The sequence below is a fragment of the Amblyomma mixtum genome, chromosome 6 (assembly GCF_055824585.1).
Source record: "Amblyomma mixtum isolate Tamu chromosome 6, ASM5582458v1, whole genome shotgun sequence".
Classification (NCBI taxonomy): domain Eukaryota; kingdom Metazoa; phylum Arthropoda; class Arachnida; order Ixodida; family Ixodidae; genus Amblyomma; species Amblyomma mixtum.
This window is the reverse complement of record NC_143017.1, coordinates 150,395,780-150,418,428: the sequence shown is the minus strand read 5'-3', so window position 1 is coordinate 150,418,428 and position 22,649 is coordinate 150,395,780. Positions and strand designations below refer to the sequence as shown.

Below are 22,649 nucleotides of genomic sequence, written 5' to 3'. Positions count from 1 at the left end.
AGTCGCAGCAGCTGTGACTGTATGCCTCACGTTAGTGCCTGCTCTACAGGGAAGGCAGCAGGTCAAGCTGGAGTCTTTGGCTACGACTTCCGACACCGAAAGGCAACGAACACCATTTATCCTACAGAAAGCCACCCCCACACCTATCGCTGCAAAATGAAGCCTTCTGGTGCATGGTCGAAAGGTCTAGTAGTGTGCATTTTTACAACATACAGCAATGCCCCTTTGTAAACCTAACACTCAAAGAAAGATCTACACTCAGTGCTGTTCATCAGGTTTAAGCGTGAGAAGAAAATATTGGAGGGGAGGCTTCAGCTCCGCCTTAAGGGTGTGACGCAATAGCGTTAATGGGATAATGCATGTAATGCATGATGGATATCCCTGGGAGCCCTCATACCATTCCTGGCGCAGGTGGCGCAGTGGATAAGCGATGCTCCACTGCCCTGCGATGACAGATGCCCTAACCAAGCAACCTCCAGCGACCAATCATTAGTTTAACTGCCATCTGCCAAGGTGGTCAGTTTGCTCACGATCCGGTGGCCGTGTTGCGAGGTCACATGACATAAGTGTCCCACCTAGGCTGCTTCGTAGGGGATTTTTTGCCAACAACGCAGGATTTTCTGCAGAACGGGAACCTTAATGCCGTTGCGTTGAAACTTGCCTTTGTATTTACCAATGTATTCTTCGTATTGCACTTCTATCACTACTAGTTCCAGGTACTAGTGGCCACAGACGTGTAGACTCACCCTAAATATTATTGTGTCAGAAAGAGCCCACATTTTCACGGATGTGGAAGCAAAGGTCTTGGGCAAGACGTGAAGGGCGGGCTGTGGCCCTAGATTTATATGAAATGCAATATGCTGTCAAGGGAACCTAGGCAAGAAAAGTGTTCGAGAGTTTTAAAGTTGATAGGAAAATGGAGAGAAAAATGTTTAGTGCACTGGTTGTCATGGCAGCTGTTGTGGGGTTGGCTGAATCAAAGTTTTCTGCAGGCAAGGAATGAAAAAAAAAATTGACAGACAATTACGATATTCGGTTATGAAAAGTTTGAGCGCAGTCCCCCGTAATTTAGTTTTGCCACCCTCCGGGGTCTTCCCGTGGCAGCCACCTTCCAGCTGTCCATTCCTCCACTCTTGCGTGGCAGGTGCGTTTTGCTCTGCTACTACCTGCGGCTAGTCACCTGACAGCTGACAGGGTGATAAGTGTTAAGTGGCGACACTGCTAAGTGGCGTGATATGCTGCTAGCTACCTTCTGGGATCTTGGAGTTTCACTCTGCTACTTGAACAACTATGACGTGGAACGCAAGACGAGCATCTAAGAGCTGCGCTCTAAAAAAATAATAAATTGTATTACAGAGGAACGCACGCTACCCTATGGTGACAAGTCAGCACAGACATGAAGCTGCTGTTACAAGAAAAATCTGAGACAATAAACTATACATGCAACTTGCCACAGATTATGTTATAGTTTAAAACTACTATTACTGTCCGCCAGATGCATTCTACTCGCAGCATCTGGCATCAGCGTGATAAGATGCCAGCAATGTCTCCAAGGAACACATTCATCATGAAAGCTCAATGGAAAATGGCAAGAAGAAAGTTACTGGCAAATTCAATAACGGCCTCCGATATATGTCCACCTATTTTCTATTGTAAACACTACCTGAGCTATCATACCACAGTCAAAATGCGCTAGAAAGTCAAGCAGCAACTTTTTAATTTATGTGACGTTAGTTCAAGCAAGTCAAGAGGAATCAAGAATTAGGACATGACTATCACATGCTACGTATTCAAATCGATCTTCTCTGCCCTTACCAAGGGTGAACAGGATCATAGGGACATAAAAAAAACTCACTATCAATAATGATCCCTGATCAGCAATTCATCATCACTAGCTTGACTACGCCTACTACAGGACAAAGGCCTCTCCCATATCTCTCCAATTAACCTTTTCCTGTGCCCGCTGCGGCCACCCTATCCTCGTAAACTTCTTAATCTCAACCGCCCACCTTACTTTTTGCCACCCCTGCTACTTTTCCCTTCCTTTGGTATCCAGTCTGTTACCCTTAAGGACCATCGGTTATCTTGCCTTCGCATTACATGTCCTTCCTCTTGATTTTGACTACGATGTCATTAACTCATGTTTGATGCCTGACCCACTCTGCCCTCTTCGTACCTCTTTAACATAACACCTATCAATTTCCTTTCCATAGCTCGCTGTGCTGTCCTTAACTTAAGCATAACCCTTTTCGTTAGCCTCCACGTTTCAGCCCCATAGGTGAGCACTGGTAAGATACAGCTGTTATATACTTTTCTCTTAAGGGATATTGGTAAAATGTCATTCATGATCTGAGAGAACCTACAAAATGTGCTCCACCTCATTCTTATTCTTCTAGCTACTTCACTCTAGTAATAGGGATCTGCAGTCAGTACCTGCCCTAAGCAGACATATTCCCTCACCACTTTTAGCCCCTCGCTACCAACTGCAAACTGCTGTTCCCTTCAGAGACTGTTAAACATTACTAAGTTCTCTGCATATTAATTTTAGACCAGCATACCGCTCTGCCTGCCTAACTCATTCATCATGTTTTGCAGTTCATCTCCTGACGAACTCCTGACATTTAGACAAACTGAAGACGCAAATGACAAAAAAAATGTTGCTGTTTTTAAGGCAGCATGATAACCTGAACGTGAAACAGTCTGCGAGTAAAATAAACAGTTTTCTTCGTAGCAACTATCTGCAGATGTGTATTATTTCCACACACATTAGAGTGGTTCACGCTTTGATTCCAATGTCCAGTTGTTGGTTTACTGAATGCAGCATTAATTCACAGTGCAACTATCAGGCTGGTCTAGTGACTCACGGCGAGCAGTAAGTGCCAAAAACGATAAACCGATTTACAATAGCTACCACCAAATCAAATGTCGACAAAATAACTTTTCTTCTAACTTAGATCACCCACGGCAGAAACATACGCCCACTGCAGAAAGGCAGGCCAACTTATATCTGACTGCTGCTTCAGGTGGGCAAACGTTCTGAAATTTGCGAGGAGGTGTACAAATGTGGGGGAGGGAACGAAGGGGGTGGTACACGGGCATTGCTGCATGCGCTCGAGTACCTCTCAACCCTGCCAGGCTCAATGGAGCGATCGTTTCCGCCCGACGCAACGGGGGAGGAGGACCCAATCAGTGGATAAACCGCGTGGACGACTCGGGGCAACGTATGCTCCGGCACCACGAAACCAAATTAAAGAGATAAAAAAGGGGGGAAGCAGCGTCCGCCTGCCCGTTTCCGCGGCAGCGGGGATTTGACATCACCGTGGAAACGAGAGGCGCCGTTCCCACGCTAAAAGCTTCCCGGCTTCTCGCGAAGAGAGCAGGTTCGAGCGTGATGGATGCGGAAAAAGCACGAGCGGCGTAACCATAAACACTCACCGGTCCCCGAACGCGTTCTTCCAAAACTCCGACGCGTCACTTTTGGTTATCCGAAAAGTGTCGCCACAAAAGATGCCGTTGGGGTAGATGGCCTTCAGTTCGGACAGCATGTGGCTAAACACTAGGCTCAGTTTAGTCAGGTTCCTACGAAAGTGCGACGTCTCGTCGAACATCTTCTCTTTTCCCTCCTTGAAGAGCTTGATGGCCTGTTTGCACTTCCTGTTGAGGTTCTCGATGAACACACGAAAGTACTCGTTGTCGTTCAGCAAGTGCATTTTGTCCTCGTGTTTGCTGTAGATTACCCGCAGATGCTGGTACGTATCCGGCAGGATGTCCAAAATGAACGGGGGGCTATTTTTTAGGTTCATCCGCGAATGCTGGCACAGTTTGACCACTTTGTCCATCAGCTTCCACGTCTTCTCTATAGTCCGCCGGTCAATCACAAACTTGGGAGGGGCCATAGCTTCTGAAAATGCGCCGTGTATTCGACTAAACAGCGATGTAATGTTCATTGCTTGTAAATTCTTAGACCTACTATTCACCGCCATCTTACATCGCCTGGCTATTCACCCTGAACTAGAAAACTACCCACAATGCACAGCCCGAGCGAAATAATTCATGCACAAAAAGAAACAACAATTATTTTTGTAATTTCTTAGGAAATTTAAATGAGCGAAAATAAAAATGTTTTGTGCTTTGTTTTCACATAAATATCAGAAGATAGCTATTTTTCTTCATTTCAAGCAAAGTTCGTTACTTTCCGTTTCGCCATCTTTCCACCCTCTTCCAACATGGCCACTTCAGTGGACGTCGACGACACAAGCTGGTAAGCCGGGTTCCATCCTAATCTTTTATTCCTAGTGACCAGTTTACATTAGGAAACAGATAATCAGGAAGGCTTGGGTAGAAGCTGAATATTGCTAACGGAGCTCTGGTTCTTTCTGCCTCAAGTTTGTTTGAAGATCGGGCGTCGGCAGATAGTTCCGAAAGCTGGTGGTGCGTGCTTAACTTTAAATTGCACGCCAGCAGTTCTGCTTTCATGTGCTTGTTAAAACTTCAGTGGCGCTGTGTGTTTTTGTATATCGTTTATTCACTCGGCGCAATACCACCTTATAATTCGCAATGTATTGTGATATCTGAAGGTGTTACTTTTACTTGTATTTGTCATTTGTTGTTGCCACTCGTTGACACATCTTACGGTTGACACTTGGCACGGTGCAGTATTTGCGCATGTTTATTCACATCAAGGCTGTTGTCTCAGTATGCATTGACTCTATAAAAATTTCGTATGAGTTGCATTGTTTCTGAAACCCTCTGAAGAAACGAATCTCGAATCCTCAGATGTCTGCAGCAGTTTCCTTACTTTCAGATTTCCCTGCGAGAACTGCTCGCAACTCTCCGTTTCTTGTTTTTACTTTACTCGTCGATGTCTTTACGATAACTCTTGCCGTGCATGGCTTTAAGTTCGTTCTCCCGAAATTTTCGAAGCTTTTAAGGAATGTTTATGAGCGAAAACGAACTTGAAATTTGTTTCCTTTTTAGAGGCTTATTTAACTGTCTCGCAGCAAAGGTAATGATGCTATCGCCGATGCATAAGCTCTTCAGTGCACATTTATCAAAATTACGTTGCCTTACGTTCATTAGAGCTCCGCCCGGACAAGGCAATTAAATTGGTGCCGAAGGGCGTTGCACATGCAATCTTCATCAGATCAGATGTTACGCCGATTTGCGCCTTGCTAGTATGCTTTATTTTTATAGACCAAGCGCGTGTCGTCAAACACTGTAGGATTTTTTCGCCGCAAATTTGTGTATTAAAATAAATTTATTTATTTATGCAGGTACTTCACGAACTCCTATGAAGTGTTGTTTAAATGGGCCAGTATGGTTTATGGGAGTCTTACGTCCTAAAACGACTCAGGCTATGATACACGCCGTAGTGAAGGGCTCAGGAAATTTCGACCATCTGGGGTTCTTTAACATGCATTGACATCGCACAGTACACGGGCCTCTAGAATTTCGCCTCCATCGAAATTAGACCGCTGCGGCGACTAAATGTTGAAATGTAGGCAGGATACAAAAAAAAAAAACTGAAAAACCGAAAAAAAATCCGGATCTATATCTATCGGTATCTATATCTATCGGTATCTATATCTATCGGTATCTATATCTATCCCTATCTATATCTATCCCTATCTATATCTATCCCTATCTATATCTATCCAACCCTTATAAATTTTCGTCTATGGCAGTCATGTAGCACTCTGAAGAAGACTGGTCCCCAGTTGAAATGTCAGTAAACCCTTGTTATATTTTCAAGCGTGTGTCAGTTTACTTTACACACATGCACACACGAATATATAATACGCTTTACATGCTTCTATATGAAGCATATATATATAGCATATAGAAAGGATTGTTTGTTCAAGGGGCTGCTACTGTTGCAGTCGTTTAGCATTGCCTTAATTTTTGCCCAAATTCTATACCTATTACTTGTTCTTTGGCATAAGGAACCCCTTGCTTGTCTTTTGTTACCCTCTATATTTCCCACACGTCAAAGCAGGTGGCACCAGAGTAATGTTAAATGAAAAATGTAGGTTGATGTGTTGAACACATAGTGCAGGTGGTGGTGGTGAAAACTTTACTTGGAACAGGAGAGTTTGGGACACGTAGGTCCTTGGGCCCCCGCACAGCCCCACTGCACTGAAATGTTCATGTCCTGGAGGCTCATGACGCTGGCAGCCCGGCCTGCGGCGATGGTTTGCTTGGCCAAGGCCAAACAGTGCCCCTCACAGTGGCAGTTAATGGATTCGATCTTTTTTACGCTGGCATTTAGGCGTTATGCTCCTTAACTTCTTCATTGGCTGATTGGTAAACTTGTAGCCACTGTGAAATGAGTGAACCATTTTTGTGTTTTTTTTTCCTCACAATAAAACTGTCGGCCTTTCATGCATGCAAGGCAAGGCTTTTGCAGGCCTCAAATGCAAGGCAGTCTGGATGGCGAGTCATTGAAGTAGAATGCATAGTGCAACCGTGAAAGCAAACAAGGACACAGGCAAGAAGAAACAGATAGGAGAAGGTGTGAGGTTAATGGGGGAGGGGCTCAAAGGCACCCTTATCAGGTCATGTGTGGTAACTTCGAGGAAGAACTGCTTGCAGCCTAGATTTGTTGGGCCTTTTTTTTTTTTTTGCTGCGATATCTGTTCCAGCACCCAGCCACTTGCCTTAGGAGTTCTGCATGTTTGTGAATGCCCTTGATGCTTCTGTAGTGAGGTTGTCTCGGTAGAAACCTTTACTTGACAGCCAATAAACTTTTTACTCTCCTGTAAGAAATGCTGGAATCAGCTCTGTAGTTAAATTTTAGATGTCATCCCAAATAACTCTGTACTATTTTATAATGGTGCTGCTTACTTGTTTAAGTCCTTGTCAACGACTGCCAGAAAGTAAGCGAGCAGGAGAACAACGTGGTAGGCACTGTCATTGTGTTTGAATAATTTAGTTCTTGTTGGCATTGAATATTTTAGTCTCTGCATCATTGAAATTTGAGAGAGCTGCAGGTCACTTTGAGAGGTGAGCTTAGCGACGGGTATCAGGTTGGTTTGGCCTCTGTGTGTGTTTTTTTTTCTTGAGCTTAAATTTCAGCGTAGGGCACATGTGTCGGCCTAACGTGAATAGTTCAGATTGGATGGCCAGACTGAATTTGCATGTTTCTATTTGCCAGCTATTATTTGGTACTTTTCTTTGTCAGTTCATCTTATATGTTGAATTGACAAACCTTTGATGCACCTGATGTTCATTATTAATTTTGTCATTACTCAGTTTCTTGGGGTGTTGCAGTTAATTTGTTTTCATCTCCAGTATGTAGAGGTTGTTGCTAAAAATTTTTGAGTTAGCCTTATTTGATGGAAATATCTAGAGACAGCCTGAGGCAACAACAGGAGAAAGATGTGTGCGAGATGTCCACATGGAAATGAAAATGCAGAAGTTTCAAGAACTGTCAGTGCAAACTGTCCTTTTCATTATTACATGCTTAAAAAAAAAATCTATTTTGCATATATTTTAAAAACACCAGCCCCCCCCCCCTCCCCCTCTCCTTTTTTCTCACTCCTCATTAGCTTGTAGCAGTATTTGGGGTTTTTGTCCAAAGTCTATTCACCCCTGCGTTACTTATTTTGAGGAGCTTCTTATTCCCTTTTCCTCCACTAGACCTCTCCTTCTATCTGTGCTCTGACTTTCTTTAGAGAATGGAGAGGGTGCAGAGAGCAGTGTCACGGTGGCTCATTATTTTGTTCTTTGTTTTTGCTTTTTCTCCCCCCCCCCCCCCCCCCATTTGCCGCTTTTTACGGCCACTTGAAAGGATGCAGGAGTTGGAGACGGCTCTCCTTTCAGAATGCGACCTGGATACTCTACGCCAGGTTTCCAAAATGAAACCTGTTCCCGAATGCTTTCGGGCCTACGTCTGGAAGGTGAGTGGTGTGCAGCACAGGCGGGGAGTAACTCCTGTGCATGCATAGTTGTGAAAATGTTGTGCCTGCCACTCACATTGTTAGGTCATTCACATTGCTGTGGCTGCCTAATTTTGTGAAGCTTGCTTTGTGGTGTTGGAACTTTTTACTTGCCTGCTTCTGGTTACTGAGTAAGAGCTGACCACCGACTTTAAGCAGTGGCCATTTTGGGCATGTAGTGAAACTCTGGAAAGTGCTGCAGCTTTGTGATGCTCAGACGGACAGGAAGGCGAGGGGTATGGAAATTTGGTCAGGTGCTATTTGAATTGTACAAAGGGAATTGTTTTTTATTTTGATGCTTTCTGTTTACACAGTCCAATTTAAGCCATTGTTTACTGTGCTCATAAATGTGGACTCTCGGATGACTTTTTTCTCTATCGTTCAGAACGCACACTGGTCTGTTATTTTTGACTAACATGGAAGTTTGAACAGTTGTGCGAGTGAGATACCTTTTTTGCTGAATTGCCTCAATGGCCCTTAATATCAGATGAGAAGGTGACATGATACTAAGGACTGCTTTAAATTGATCATGTCTACTGCTGTTTTCAAATGAAAGTAATGAATGTAATTTAACTCTTTAGGCAGCTTAGCTTGTTTGCGTTCATGTGCTTGGCCTTTGTGGCTGCTTACCAGGAGGAGCTGAGTTTTGCCCACATGAGACAAAAAAAAAGTATTTCTTACTAATAACAGGCTTAGTGTGTTCCGTGTGCCTGATTTTAGCTTTCAGAAAAGTGATTGTCGCACCCGTGGATCTGAGACATGGCTGATACCACGCAGACATACAAATTATATGCTACAGTCGCTCACGCACAACTTGCCGTGCTTGCTTAACAAATTACTGTCTGAAAATTTTGACTTAAGCGCGTGCAATAGAAAACAGAAGCGTGAAATTTTTTTGCCATCCCAGTTTTTGTGCAGCTAATGGTATTCACTGTATTTTCATTGCCTTTATGTTTTTCGTACTGTATACTTTCTTATGCTGTGTTTTGATCAGTCAATTTGTGTGAAAGTGTAACTGCACATGTGTTCAGAATTTTGTGTTGGCTATAGGCTGCTGCCTTGTACGGGCATCAGGCACCCTCAAGCTGCCAATGGCAGCTTTTTTGCCTCATGACCCCCAACGAGTCCTTGGAAATAAAGTTTTGAATTGAATTTATTTATAAATAAATAAATAAAAATTCATCCATGTCGTCCCGAATAAGATAGAAATCTGGCCTGAAGTATTTTCAGTGCTGATTACAAAAAAAAAACGCCATTATCTTTGTTGGGAGCAAGTTCTCGAGGCAGCAATTCGCTCAAAGAAAGTAAAAAGAAGAAAGAACATATCAGATATTTATTCAAAGAAATAACACTTAAAGCAGTAGTGAGGGAACAAATGTTTGAGTTGCTCAACAAAGAAGAAAATGGCTCGCTGGACAGTGTCAGTGCAAGTGTGTGCAAATAACCTTCCGATTTTGCCTCCACACTTTGGATTCATTGCCAGCCGAGGTGTGAAGAGCGATGTGAAAAGATTATAATGTGCATTATTTGGAACCTTTCTTAGCTTTTGGTGGTAATCAGTGGAAGTGACACAGAGAAATCAACACTGTTGTAGTCTGTGTTCTTTTCTTTTTTTTCCCAATGTCATCTTCAAGTTTAAATGATTGCGGTGAATACTCTATAACCTTTCATTAATGTGATGGGTGTCTTGAGCACATAAAGAAAGTTGGTATTTTGGACCATATTTTGGAATGTAGTGTAGTACTTTAAATTACTGATATTTCCCTCTTTTGGCAAATCCAAAATGTTCAATGCTTGCTATTTAATGTGTAGCACCTTCTTCTTTACTTTTAAATTTTGTCATCAAGTCAAGAGAGGTGCTGTTGTGCTCAAGTAGAGGTGCTCAAGTAGTCTACATGTCGGTCACATTGATCACGGCACTTGGCAGTGGCCAGAGGTCACTTTTCTGACGCGATAGTCATCGCAAAAGCAGCAGATTCCTTCCCGGGAGGATGTGAGCAGTTGGGTGTTTCCTTTCAAGTGCCCCTTATCATCCTTCCAGATAAGTCTTGGCGTCAAAGGTAAAGAAGTTGGTGATTGGGACGAAATTTACGACCTCGCAGAGCAGTCACTGATTAGAAAGGACTGCCAGGCACTTGTTGGTGAGTTGGAGGTTTCTTTATCTTTTTCTGTATTGTTTCATATTCCCAAAAAATTGTAATTTTATCAGAGGACAAAAAAAAAAAAGAGGGGTATTGATTTGGAGATGGGACAGAGCACTTTTTTTTAAAAGAAATTTCAGCATGTATGTAATGACTTAGGAGCTGTTTCATCCCATGTCAAGTTTTCGATTATTTCTCGCTGCTGTTAAATGGCTAGCCTGTAAACCTAAAACCATCGTTTATAAAGAAGCCATGCCTTGATGGAAGGTTTATGTCACATTATCTTTTGCGAGCAACTCTTTTTTTTATGTGCGTGCATTGCAGATGCAAAATTCAGCTTCGAGCTTGCACACTTATTTTGAGCTTGTTTCAACACTGAAAATGTGTCCGCAGTAGTAGTGTGTTTATTACGCTGATTGCAGTGGCTTAGAGCATTGTTGTTGAGTGGAATTGTTACTACTGTATACCAGAGTAGTTGCATGTGTGAGGCACTTATTAGATTGAGTACAGCAGGCCTCTTCATCCCAGACGAAGCTTCGAAACCTGCATGGAGACATGCGCGTTTTTCCTGATATTTCTTTGCCATCACAATGCTGAAACCTTTGTTGTGCAGTCAGCATGGGAACTTTTTTTAAATGACATGCAGTTACCTTTAAATGGGATGTGCTTGCTTTTCTTGGTGGGATGTGAAATATGCATCCACTTTGTTTTGATTTTATCTCGTTTCTCTTTGATGGACTTGAAACAAATGAAAATGGGTGGTGGCTTTGTATCAACTCCGTTGGGGTGCAGATTGCAGTGTGAAGTCGTCTTCTTGCAGACAGGTTTGGGAACGATGAAGAGGAGAAGCTGTCTGTTTTGTGTGACCTCGAGTCGGTGCTGACCCGGTTCTGTAAAACTACGGGCTTCCATTACGAGAGCAGCAATGGCTGGATGGAAGTGCTGGAACCCCTCATTGCCCTGCACCTATCGAAGGAAGAGCTGTATTTCTGCTTCCATGCACTGATCACCACTTACGTTCCTAGGTAAGTGGGGCTGTTCAGGCCTGTGCTAAACTCGTGGGGTGTCTGGGCGGCTGCGGCAGATAAATTCTAGAAGTGTGTGATGAGAGGCTAGTTGGTGAGACATTCTGAAGACATAAAACTACGCAGGAGACAGGACACAGAAAAGATGCAGACAGGACGAGCGTAGACTAACAACTGATTTATTTGACGAAAAAACGACCTTCCTTCAAGAGCAACGCATGCGCAACCAAACTTAACGCTCAAAGCAAAAGTACACAATCTAATCAACCCAAAAAGTCAAGTTCCTTCTGATACAGGTGAATTGATGCCTCGCTAACACATTTTTCCACACCGGAAAAATGTGTTAGAAGGCAGATAAATGCTTATGTTGTTGCATGTCATGCGTTTGGTGTGTTCTGTTTCATGTCATATACAAAGCAATAAGGCAGTGTGTAGCTACTGTACATCGAAGCATGTGAGGCTATGCTTTTTTTTTCTTAAAATGACCAACTTCAATTGGGGGGTAGGGGTCGATCTCTATACAGAGCCCACCTATTGGTGGGGTCTAAGATAGTTTCGGCTGAACTGCAGGTTGTGTGCTTCTTGTGTCAAAAAAAAAGTTAATTAATGTGCAACTCTCATCAGCTACAAAAATTCAAATTTTGCACTGTTTACCCGGCGCGCTGACACTGGCGGCCACTTCCTCAGACGAGCGGTAGACAGGGCTAGAGCAAACTTCTGATAACCACGGGAGTGTGTGCGTCGTGCCGGAATCTAAAATTACAGTATCGTTGGCAGTCCGGTTTGCTGCTGCTTAGCTGGCTATACGCAAGCATGGAAGGCAGACAGGAAGGGGCCCTTGATCTTCGTTCGCCTCCGACTGCTGGCCTTGTGATTGCATCGTTGTCTGTTTTTTGCTTTGAGCTGTGTGTGTGCCGCAATGTCTTCCCACAGAGGATGGTAAACATGTCTATATTTAGAGTTAGCTTGATCAATGAGTGCAGCAAGTTAAGAACGGTCTGCTTATATTTGGAGTCTACTTATGCGCGGCAGTATAGGGTAAGTTTCTGCATGTAACACTAGATAACTCTACCTGGCAAGCCACTGCAAAGTGCCTTGAACTTACATCTGCATATAGCAAGTAGGTGGACAAGCATATTGAAGTTTGGCCAAATTACCATCATTACAAAAGTCCTTCTTACTCACCTGTGACTGTAGCGACATATTTGTGGTTGTTTTGTGCTTTTCGCAGGCAGTGTGTGAAAGATGGCGCCCCTTTCCATCTCTTGCGACTCTTACTGTTGTACCATGACCCTGAGCTGTGCTCGTTTCTGGACACTATGAAAATCACTCCAGACTGCTATGCCCTACCTTGGGTAGGTAACTAGCACTGACATTGTGGTTGCCTCTAAATTAGCTTCTTCATTGGAATTTAACTGTGATCACCTTCAGAGCTTCGGTACATGTAAATGTCGTCCATACAAAAAAAAAAAAGGACTATATTAAGAGCACACCTCTATGCTAAGTGTGTTGCAGTCTTATTTTTGCATATATTCTGGGCCAGTGTAAATTGCAATGATTTGTAACGAATATGAATCATGAACTCAGTCTTAACCTAACATACGGGGATTAAGAGGTATGTTGGTTAAATTTTCGTGGTGAAGTCACTGAAAAAAAAGAAAGCCAGTACTTGCGTACAGTATTTGTTAATATTTATTATTATTATTTTCAGTCAGCTCTCTGGAAGGGCAGAACTAAATGAGGGAAAGAGAAAAAAAAAATACGAGCTGCTGGCGTCATGTGACACACTGTGCAACACTTCACTACTTAGGCATTACACCCTTATCACTTGCCGCCACCTTCGAGTAGTGATTGGAGTGCCATGGGCCCAATTTTTTTTGTTTATGCCTTAGATACCGTTGCAGCATTGAGGGCTGATCACTGTTAGTTTATGGTTCAAGGTAGAACCAGAAAAGCTGTTCATGTACTGGCAAACAAGGTTAATTGCTTTGCGTAAACTAACTCACTGTGGAGTTCAGTAACACTGCTGAGACCACAGAACATTTATTACCGGCGGTAGCCTCCTTATGTGTAAAACTGTGACGTGCGATTAGATGGGTTATGTAAGAAAGAGCCTCCAATGCAGGCATCCGCTGTGACGTAATGAGGGCGGGAAGGGAATGATGGAGGTCAGTGCCCCCTGGCAGAGGTCAGGAGGGTGACAGAGGCGATGTCACGAAATTTGGATCAGATAGAGTAGCCATTGCTGGTGCAAGGTGGGCCAATTTTAGGTCGTTAGGTGAGTCTGTTCAATAGCAGACTTCATTCGGCTGATGTTAATGATAGTGAAAAAGTCAATAACCATTATATTTGTACAAGTCTACTTCATATCTCTTTTTTTCTTCTTCTTTTTCTACCTATTTGCATTCAGTTTCGAAGCCTCTTCTCTTCAACATGCGACCTGAAAGTGATCCAGAACATGTGGGACATCTATCTTCAGCTGGCTGACCCCTTTCTCCTGTTTTATCTCAGCATTGTGCTCTTGGCAAACACAAAGTGAGAATCTTGCACATAATGTGGATTGCCTTGTGATACCTCCTGAAGCCAGCAATGTGGTTATAGTGCTCACTATTTTGTTAACTCCTTTTTTTTGTGTGTGTGTCTTGCAGGGAAGAAATTATGTCAAGGAAAGGTGACAGCAAAGCTGCTATCATCGGTAAACTGACTCTTGCTTTTCTCTCTCTTATTTAACTGTACACTTCCGTGAAATCTTGTTGGTAGAAAATTAAATTTTTTTTTTATCCAAGGTTTATTGCTCAAGATTAATTGGAGCACTGTGTATTCACACACTCAGAATTAGGCTGCATATATTTATTCCATATGGCTTGCAAAGGTGACAATAAAATTGGGCTTTTTAGCTAACATTACGTTCCATAAACTTTTGACTAGGTGTGTGCTCTCAGCTGAAAATGTTCAAGGACTGTGGTGTTTCTTCTTGGTAGCATTTGTGTTGAAGCTTTGCAGGGCACATTCCACACATATGTGGACTTAGATCAGTATTCGGTTTCAATCTGCAGGCTAGTCTGCAAGGAATTGTTTTGTTTTTCAGTGGTAGCGGTTAATGTGAAGTTTGCCCGTGCAAAGCGCGTTTGTTGGTAGTACTAGTCAAAAAGTGTCCGTACAGCCAAGCGTGATTGGCAGGGGAGGGACATGGGGAGCATTCGCATGGGGTGTCACCCCGTGGGGGCGGGATCACATGACCATCTTGTGCACTCAGCCTGTGCCCTGTGCCTCGTGCTAACTTTCCCATAACAGAGTGAAGGTTTATGGAAAAGGTATGTTTGGGTTTGTAGTCATTTTATGTCTGTGCAGCTTAGCATGACTGGGAAGGGGTGGGAGGTGGTGGTACTGGGATCTTCACACAAGCATCCCACACGAGCTGTGTCTGTAGCACCTTCTTGGTCCTTGGGCTGTGCCAAAAAGTGCATTAGAACGAAGGAGAGAATTAAGAATGCACTGGGCCATGCACAGAGGACTCTACGGGGATGGTAGTTTGGGTCAGTCCTTATTAGGTGTTAGATGTTGCTTCATGCCGAAGCCTGGCAGCCATTAGTGGGGACCCAGACATAATTCAGACACGCAGCCTAAGCCTCTGGCGTATGTTTTCTGAACTAACTCACTTAAGTATATGTCTCACGAACTCCAACTCTCATTCCACCACTGACGTCCACCACGTGAAGGGTGCAGAAAACAGTGCTGCTGATGCCCTGTCCCATATAGCTGTGGTCGACTTTGCACTAGCTGGCATCTACTGGGCTTCATTATCCTCAGCATAAAAGAATGGCAGCAAGCTACAGGCCCTTCGGGAGAATCCTCGTCCTCTCCAACTGAAGCTGATGCCCCCATCCATGCATGCCTGATTTATTATGGCGCAATGCGTCAGCGAGACTTCTCAGAGCCTTTTGTTTCAGCCCCATTCTGTAGAGCAATTTTCTATTCATTCCATGGCGTCTGTCATCCAGGCACATGGGGCATTCAGTGCCTTGTCACCCACCCTATAGATGGCTCAGTATTAACAGCGACATGCATGAGTTGGCATGCATGTGTTACCCTGCTTGGCGACGAAAGTATCCCGTCATACCAAGGCACCTCCTCACGCCTTCCATCAAGCCATCGTTTTCACCTTGTGCTTCTCGATGCCATGGAATCGCTACCTGTCTCAAGGTTGTTTCTGCCTCCTGACCACTATCAACTGTTTCACATGGTGGCCAGAATCTGCACCCATTAATGACATTGCTTCTCGCATCCATATTTCTACATGGGTGTCTCTCTCATTAAGTGTCCCGGCACTGTGACAACAGACCAGGGGGCGGCAGTGTGAGTAAATCTTGTTTCCTTGTTGGGGAGGAGGAATAACCGCAAACTTGACAGGACTGAAGATCGAGAAGAGGACAGGACGAGCGGTACGAGGTTCTCGATCTTCAGTCCTGTCAAGTTTGCGGTTATTCCTCCTCCCCAACATGTCTGACCAACTGGCCCAAAGCTTCCCCTTGTTGAACCTTGTTTCCTTGCTTCACCCGCATCTGTAGTACCAAGCACTGTTGCACCACTGTGTATCACTCATGTGCCAGTGGTATAGTTGAAAGCCTTCATCGCCAGCTGAAGGCCGTCCTAACTACTTGTCTCATTTGCTCCCATTGGGTTTGTGGCTTGCCTCTTGTGCTGCTTGGTTTAAGAGTTGTTTTCTGAGAAGAATTCCAGTGTTCTGCAGCTGTGTTTTTTCGCTGTACTCCTGTGCACCTCAACGCTGACTTGTTTTCGTCAGCTAAGAGCCCAGCTGCAAGAGTATCTGCGTCTTGCAGACTGCGTTAAAAGACCTACAGCCTGTTCCACCTTGCCATATTCAGGCGCGTTTTTCTTTGCTGCTGCACAGTCCAAGCACCACTAACCCTGGCCTATGATGGGCCATTCCGCATCATATGCCGCACCAGCAAAAGTGTCACCCTGCTGCAGCATGGTCGTGAACAGGTAGTCAGCTTGGACCACCTCGAGCCAACGTACCTGGAGGGCCCATTTCATCTTCCCGCTGCTCCGACTGACCTGAACAGCATACTGTCGGCACTGTCTGACACTCTTCCTATGCGACTGATGATCTGTTAGGTGGTTCCAACTTCCACTCTAGATGGGGGGGGGGGGGAGTATCTGAAGCGTCCTGCGTGCGATTGGACATAGAAGGGAATTAAGAACATGCCGGGCCATGCATACCTGATCCCACAGCACGCGATAATCATTATCGCATGCTTGATAGCGGGGATTTTCCACATTACCAAGTGTGTAACCATGATCCTGTTTTTTTATTGTGCCTTTGCTTTGCTCGCCTTTAAAGCCGCCTGTCGTTGTGCTCAGCTAACTTAGTGCCTTTTCTTGCTGCTGCATCTCTCCTTCCTTTTTTTTCTACAGAACTCATATCATCTGCTCCATGTGCCTTAGAAGCAGAAGACATTGAAGATTTCTGCTCACTCGCCCAGTTTTACTCCACAAGGACTCCCCTGTCCTTTAGTCGGGTATGCTGCCCTGGCTTTTTTTTTTTTATTAGTGGACTACAAGCTCCTTAAGTGCTGTATTTGCTTTAATTTGCTTAAAATATTTTGGAAATTAGGGAATTTATTCATTACGTTGGGTAGTACATTAACCCCTTCACACGCCATTTTTTGCAATGGAATGCTACCTTGAACCAGCTCCAGGGAATTAAAGTTTTCCTGAAAAAAGTTGTTGCGTGTATTTAAACAGTAAATAATTTAGCCCAGTATGTCGGTGAGTAAGAACATTCAGTTGTGGACACATTTTTGTTCTGCAGCAAAACTTGCATTCATGGTAGTCACTCCGCTATAATCATTCTGCAGCTTTTCTTTGGTTACACTTTAGATGTTTGACTTGCCAAGTGTAGTGAACTCATGCTGCCAAATTCTGTAGTAAAGCTGATTAGTTACAGAAAAATTTTTTATCCTTAAATTGTATGCAGCACATACCGCATAAACAAACAAAAAAGGGTTATCAGACCTCTGAAGACATCTGCCCTTAAAACATATGCACTTTCGTGGCCAATCATTTTATGTGTTTTCTTTTGGTTGGTTGTATTCTCATACATCACATTTAATGTGTGCTTCATGCAGGAACATCATGCTATCATCTTTGGCTCTGAGGAGTGTGTAGACAGGGACCTCCCTCAGGCACTTTGCCTGCCTGTGTCTGTTTCAGAGCTCGTAACATCGAACAGGCTAGACAGGGTGAGCTGCTTCAAGTTCTTTGCGTTGACTTTTTTTTTTTTTTCACATTGAGTGCTTTTGCATACTCAGGTTGATTTCATCGGTTTTTACCTATGCGCTATGTAATCTAGTCTAGTGCCAAATTATCTTCTGTTTCATGCATTACTGAAATGAATTACCATCATCTGTCAAAAGCTCCTTTGGGACATAATGAAAAGAATGCTGTCTTGATTTAAGGATTCTTTGAGGGCTTCATGTGCTTTTATTTAAAATAAACTCTAGGACAGCTGAGAGGCTCCTACATTGTTACTGGGGATGTAATCACACATACCTTAGCTGGTATTTTCTTGATGCTCAACATTTTGTCGTCCTGTTTAGCGTGCATGACATGCAGTCCTAGAACTGCTCATGATAACCACTGACATTATGTGCACTAGACATTACATGGTTTTTTCTCATTTCTTTTTTCCTTTTTCAGCATACACTGGTGCGCTACTTTGTTGTGGACTGTCGGCCTGCTGACCAGTACAACAGTGGACACCTCAAAACAGCATTCCATCTTGACGCCAGTTTGGTTAGCCAAACCGTTTTAGACGTGACATCTCTTGACTTGCAGTAGTTCAGTTGGTCGAGCATTGCATGTGACATACAGAAGTCGTGGATTCCGATCCCACTTGTGGCTAGTGATTGTTTTCTTCTCCTACTTTCTTATCAGTTATCTTTCAGGCATAAAATTATTACATTACTAATTTCCCATTGATGAACTCCACAAATTAAAAAAAAAAACAATGGGGGATATTCAAAATTCCGCAAGTGCGCTTTCCCGCATAACAATGTTGCCCCTAACAAGATGGCCGACTTTGCTATAAAGGAACTACATGGTCTTCAGGACAGGCGCTAAAGGTGTGGATAGAATGTAAGAAACGTATTTTGGAAGAATCAAACAAAAAACCAGTCTTCCTTGCTTTGTTTCAGCTGGAAACGCATGGTCCACCATCTTGGGGGCAACAGTGTTATGCGGGAAAGCGCACTTGCGGAATTTTGAATATCCCCTATTCCCCTATGCTTTCCTTGGGTTCGGTGACTGTTGGCCTCCTTCATGCATGTCATTATAAAAGGCCCTCATTTCCCCACCCTTGTCTGTTAGGTAGCTTGGCTGGCTTATGTCAACTGCATACTGCTTTATACATTGCATTTACCACTCCACTGCAGGAACATTTATCTCTTATTCGCATGTACATAAGTTGCTCCAGTTGCTCACACTGCCACAGTGGATGGCTGATGCTAGGCACTGGGTAGGGTTGAATAGGACTAGCATAGAGATGTTGACAAGTGTGTTCGTTGTGTTGTGCTAGTGAATGCTCTATTATTGGGAGGGATTCTTAATTTAAAGGCTTGTCTGCACTGCTCAGCCAGCTGACTACCAGCCTCTGACACTTGTGCACTGTGCAGATGCTGCAGGAGCCACGTGCCTTTGAGACAGCCGTGCAAGCGCTGTTCGCGGCCCAGAAGCAAGCCATGGAGGCCAACTCAGTGGCAAGTGGCGAGCACCTCTGTTTCATGGGCAGTGGCCGGGAAGAGGAGGACCAGTATGTGCACATGGTCATCTCGAGCTTCCTCCAGAAGCATCTGCAGTATGTCAGCCTTGTCCGGGGTGGATACAAAGGCAAGCAGCTCTTACCCCAGCTTGTAGGGTAGCTGCTTGCGTATGCGGATGACTCGCTGTGCCGGGAAAATTTGGTTTTCATCGGGACAGGTCCAGGTGCTTGGAACCATTCTCGGTAAACTAAAGTGAACATTGTCCGGAAACTGTGGTGAACTTGAAGGCAAGTTTGACGGTGGATGTGAAGTCACACACAAAGCAAAATTTGTTGTAAATATTTGGAAACTTTCCGTATGGATGGTTTCCAGCGAGGTGGGGAAACTTAAACATTCCACCTTGAGTGGGATTTGAACCAGCGGCGGTGCAAGCAAGGCAGATGTGTTTCACGATACCTCTGACTACTTGGCCATTGCTGAGGCTTCTTGAGCTATGCGTTCTAACTGATAGCTTCTCACGCTGTGTGTTGAAAATTGTTGCCTTTGTCGTCTTTCATCTGTTCATTCTGTGGCACGAATGTTGCCAAGTCTGCTGAAGAGTGGGTGCTGTGATATGTCAAACAGCGAGAGCAGTGAGGGACGCTGAGTGTGCTGCCCATCAGAAAAAGCAGTGAGTGGCTGAACATAGCGGTATGTAAAGGATTAAAAGGGGCTGTGGACGGGAGGGTGCCGCATTCACATGAAATGAATCAGGGACGCAGGTCCACAAAGGTCCATATTGTTACATGGTGGCGAGCTGAAGAATGGGGCGTGGTGAACGGTGGCAAAGAGGTGATTTAATGGCTTCTGGCCTAACGCGACCACTCCGTCTCGTGCTACTGCCAGCTTCGTCTTCTTCGTCACACTACTCGGGGCCACCGAGCGATCGTCCCGATCGTGGTCAAAGAGACCCTCAAAATGTTCATGGGCTTGAGAGGATGGTAGAACAGTAATGACAAAGTGGTAAAGTGCTGCAACTTAAACGCTTTGTTTGAGTTGGTTTTCATTTTGTTCCGAAAAAAAGAAAACGGTGAAAAGTGTTAATGTCGTTGGTAGTTGGGAGGGATAAAAGTGCTTGTTTTAGCATCAGTAAATTCACTACAGTGAAAGCTCGTTAATTCGACCCCCGTTAATTTGGAAAATCGGATAATTCGACACGCACGCGAGGTCCCTACAATTATACATAGAAGTCTATGGGGCGAAACTCTCGTTAATTCGAACAAATTTTGCCGTGTGCCGGTTAATTCGACTTCACTCCGCAGCCCGCCAAGCCGGTGCGCCAAGAGTTTCCTTCCTCCATGGCCGAGAGCAAAAAGAAAAAAAAACACTGCCACGAGCGGCGCTACTGTACGGCTGATAGGCCATCCGTATGGTCATCATCATCACCAGCGTGAGAGAGGGCGAGGGAAGCGGTTACCGGCGGCTGATGCGGCTGGCGTCTTTTCTTTGTGCTTTGTTGTGTTGCAGCAGTCTTGTTGGTGTCATCCGCTCAGTGTTGTAGGCGTTACCGAAAAAAAGTAACTAAATACGTTACTCGTTACGCTAAGAAAAAAAGAACGCGTTACCGCCCTATGTTACATACAAAAAAAGGTAACGCGTTACTGTTACCGTTACCGAAAAAAGTATCGCACGTTACTTTGCCGTTATTCCATGGCCATAAATTTTAATCAGTGCGTCTTTGCTGTAACTAACTCGTCTTCTCTGCAAGGTCTGTTTTCCAACCAAAAGATCCCAAACCCTGACGACACGCTCACATTCTTCAAGCGAATGGTAACTCTGGATGGTCGCATTCTGCTTGCAACAGAGTCTAGGCAGGAAAAGGAGGGAGGCCGTCCTTAGTCACAGTGCTGTGGGGAGTGTTCCTTGTTCTGGCTAGGGGAAAAGGGGGGGGGGGGGGGGGGGGGGGGGGTATGACTGACGGGAGAAAGTTGGAGCGACAGTGTTGTTCAGCAGAAAATTTTTAGAAAGTTTAGTGTGAGGTAGCTGACTACTGCCGGCACAGGAATTAACAAAGGCCCATTTCCTTTTTTCCTCTACTTCGGTGCTTCAGCCGGTTGACTGCAATCCCCTTTTCTGTGCTGTACCATTGTACTCTTTTGACGGCTCTCTTGGAGCCATCTTGAAGTAAAGTGGCGACATTTCTGAGTTTACTCAGAAGAGGGAACTGCTTCCACAAAGAATGCGAGAGTGTCGCCTGGGAACGAGACCTTTTGGCTGGAAAACAAGCTTACGGAGAAACTGACTTACGAATTTCTCCAAATGGTCCTTTGGTGGCTCGGCAAGCGTCCACTCTTTAGAGAGTTGTGTGTGTGAGTGGTTTGGGGGTGAAGACAAGTGTGTGAATGCGTGTCCGCGTTTTTTTTTTAGTTGAGTGCGTCGTCAAGGGCAGGTGTTTTCTGGCATGCATGCGAGCCGCAACAAGGGTCGTCTGCAACATTTGTTTATTTGCAACATCATTTTCGGTGTTCTTTTTTTCTGAAAAGAGGCGGAGGGGGACAATTGAAATAAAAAGTAACTAGTAACGTGACACCTCACGTTACCGGAAAATGTCAACGAAAGTATGTTACCCATTACAGTTTCGAAATGGTAACGAGTACGTTACTAAGTTACCGAAAAAGTAACGCGTTACCGGTAACGCCGTTACTTGTAACGCGTTACTGACAACACTGCATCCGCTTAACCCAGTCGACAGCAAGTCTCGTCCTGGCGTGTGTCGTCATTTCCACATGTTCTTGCTGCTACGATCGCGGTTGTTTAACCATCAGGCGGCACCTTTTTTGGTAATTGCGTGCTTTGTCAGCGTGTTTACTGCGCTGCTTGTTGTTGTTGTTGCGACTGAGAGAAGGATGAAAGGAAATTGCACGGGCCTGCTTGCTGGCTCAGCCGAGCAACCACCGCTGCCTAGTGCAGATAGAGGAGATTTAAAAGATCAGAGGAAAGATAAAAAGAAAAGATAAGACGCGCCTCGCAGCAACAACCGCGAAGCGGACGCTGGCTGAAAGAACAGATAAGCGGCCGAAGCCGCGCTCGCTTCACCTCCTGCCCGCGCTGCTTTCGAGGCGCGCAGTGCCTGCGCACCTCGCCTTTGTGTCTTGTCAGCTGACTGAGGATGTAATAATATAAGTGACAGGCACTGACAACGACGATTCGTCGGGAGGTGACGATTGTGAGCAGTTGTCCCAAATGCTGAAGTGCACGGTGAAAGAAGCCGCAGAAGCCTTGTCCGTGTGGGAGGACTTCTGTGAACAAATCCCTGACGGTGCGTGTGCCGCGGAGCACCTGGCAGCTGTTAGACCTATTGTAGTCGCTCAAATTCGCTCGAAAAAGCAGGCAACGATAACAGATTTCTTTGCCAAATAAAGGTTGCGGCAAACATTGTTTTTTTGTTGTTCGTTCGATAATTCGACATTCGGATAATTCGACAGTTTTTCGCGGTCCCGTCAGTGTTTAATTAACGAGCTTTTACTGTATCTCCTGCTGTTATGTGCAAGTTTTCCTTTTTCTTTGTCCGTGTGTTTCTGCTTTGCTTTGTTTGAACTGTACTATCGGAGGTTGACTACCATGTAGACAAAGTTCCCTCTCCCTCTTTGTGCACTCCTACAGGCAACCAACATCTGTTGCAGCAACACCACGTAGCAGTAGGTCTTCCCCAGCCTTGGGCTCTGTGACCTTTTATTGTACAAGTGAAAAAAAAAAAAGAGAAAGAAAACGCGTTTTCAAGTT

At 44.5% G+C, this 22,649-nt stretch overlaps 2 protein-coding genes across 3 annotated transcripts in view; one reads left to right on the top strand and one right to left on the bottom strand.

Annotated features, from left to right (window-relative positions):
- Cbl (E3 ubiquitin-protein ligase CBL) overlaps window positions 1–4,005 on the bottom strand; it is a 48,079-nt gene extending 44,074 nt beyond the window's left edge. Inside the window, exon 1 of the mRNA XM_089549607.1 lies at window positions 3,436–4,005. Within this exon, the coding sequence (XP_089405733.1) occupies window positions 3,436–3,983 (548 nt within the window). The 5' untranslated portion in view covers window positions 3,984–4,005. The remainder of the gene's footprint in view (window positions 1–3,435) is intronic.
- Window positions 4,006–4,189: 184 nt separating this feature from the next.
- Window positions 4,190–22,649, top strand: part of TBC1D23 (TBC1 domain family member 23) — a 39,732-nt gene continuing 21,272 nt past the window's right edge. For both annotated transcript variants that reach the window (XM_089549608.1, XM_089549609.1), the window contains exons 1-11: window positions 4,190–4,261; window positions 7,790–7,898; window positions 9,979–10,078; window positions 10,899–11,103; window positions 12,335–12,458; window positions 13,514–13,638; window positions 13,752–13,798; window positions 16,543–16,646; window positions 17,256–17,369; window positions 17,827–17,922; window positions 18,801–19,014. In XM_089549608.1, the coding sequence (XP_089405734.1) occupies window positions 4,227–4,261; window positions 7,790–7,898; window positions 9,979–10,078; window positions 10,899–11,103; window positions 12,335–12,458; window positions 13,514–13,638; window positions 13,752–13,798; window positions 16,543–16,646; window positions 17,256–17,369; window positions 17,827–17,922; window positions 18,801–19,014 (1,273 nt within the window). In that variant the 5' untranslated portion in view covers window positions 4,190–4,226. The remainder of the gene's footprint in view (window positions 4,262–7,789; window positions 7,899–9,978; window positions 10,079–10,898; window positions 11,104–12,334; window positions 12,459–13,513; window positions 13,639–13,751; window positions 13,799–16,542; window positions 16,647–17,255; window positions 17,370–17,826; window positions 17,923–18,800; window positions 19,015–22,649) is intronic.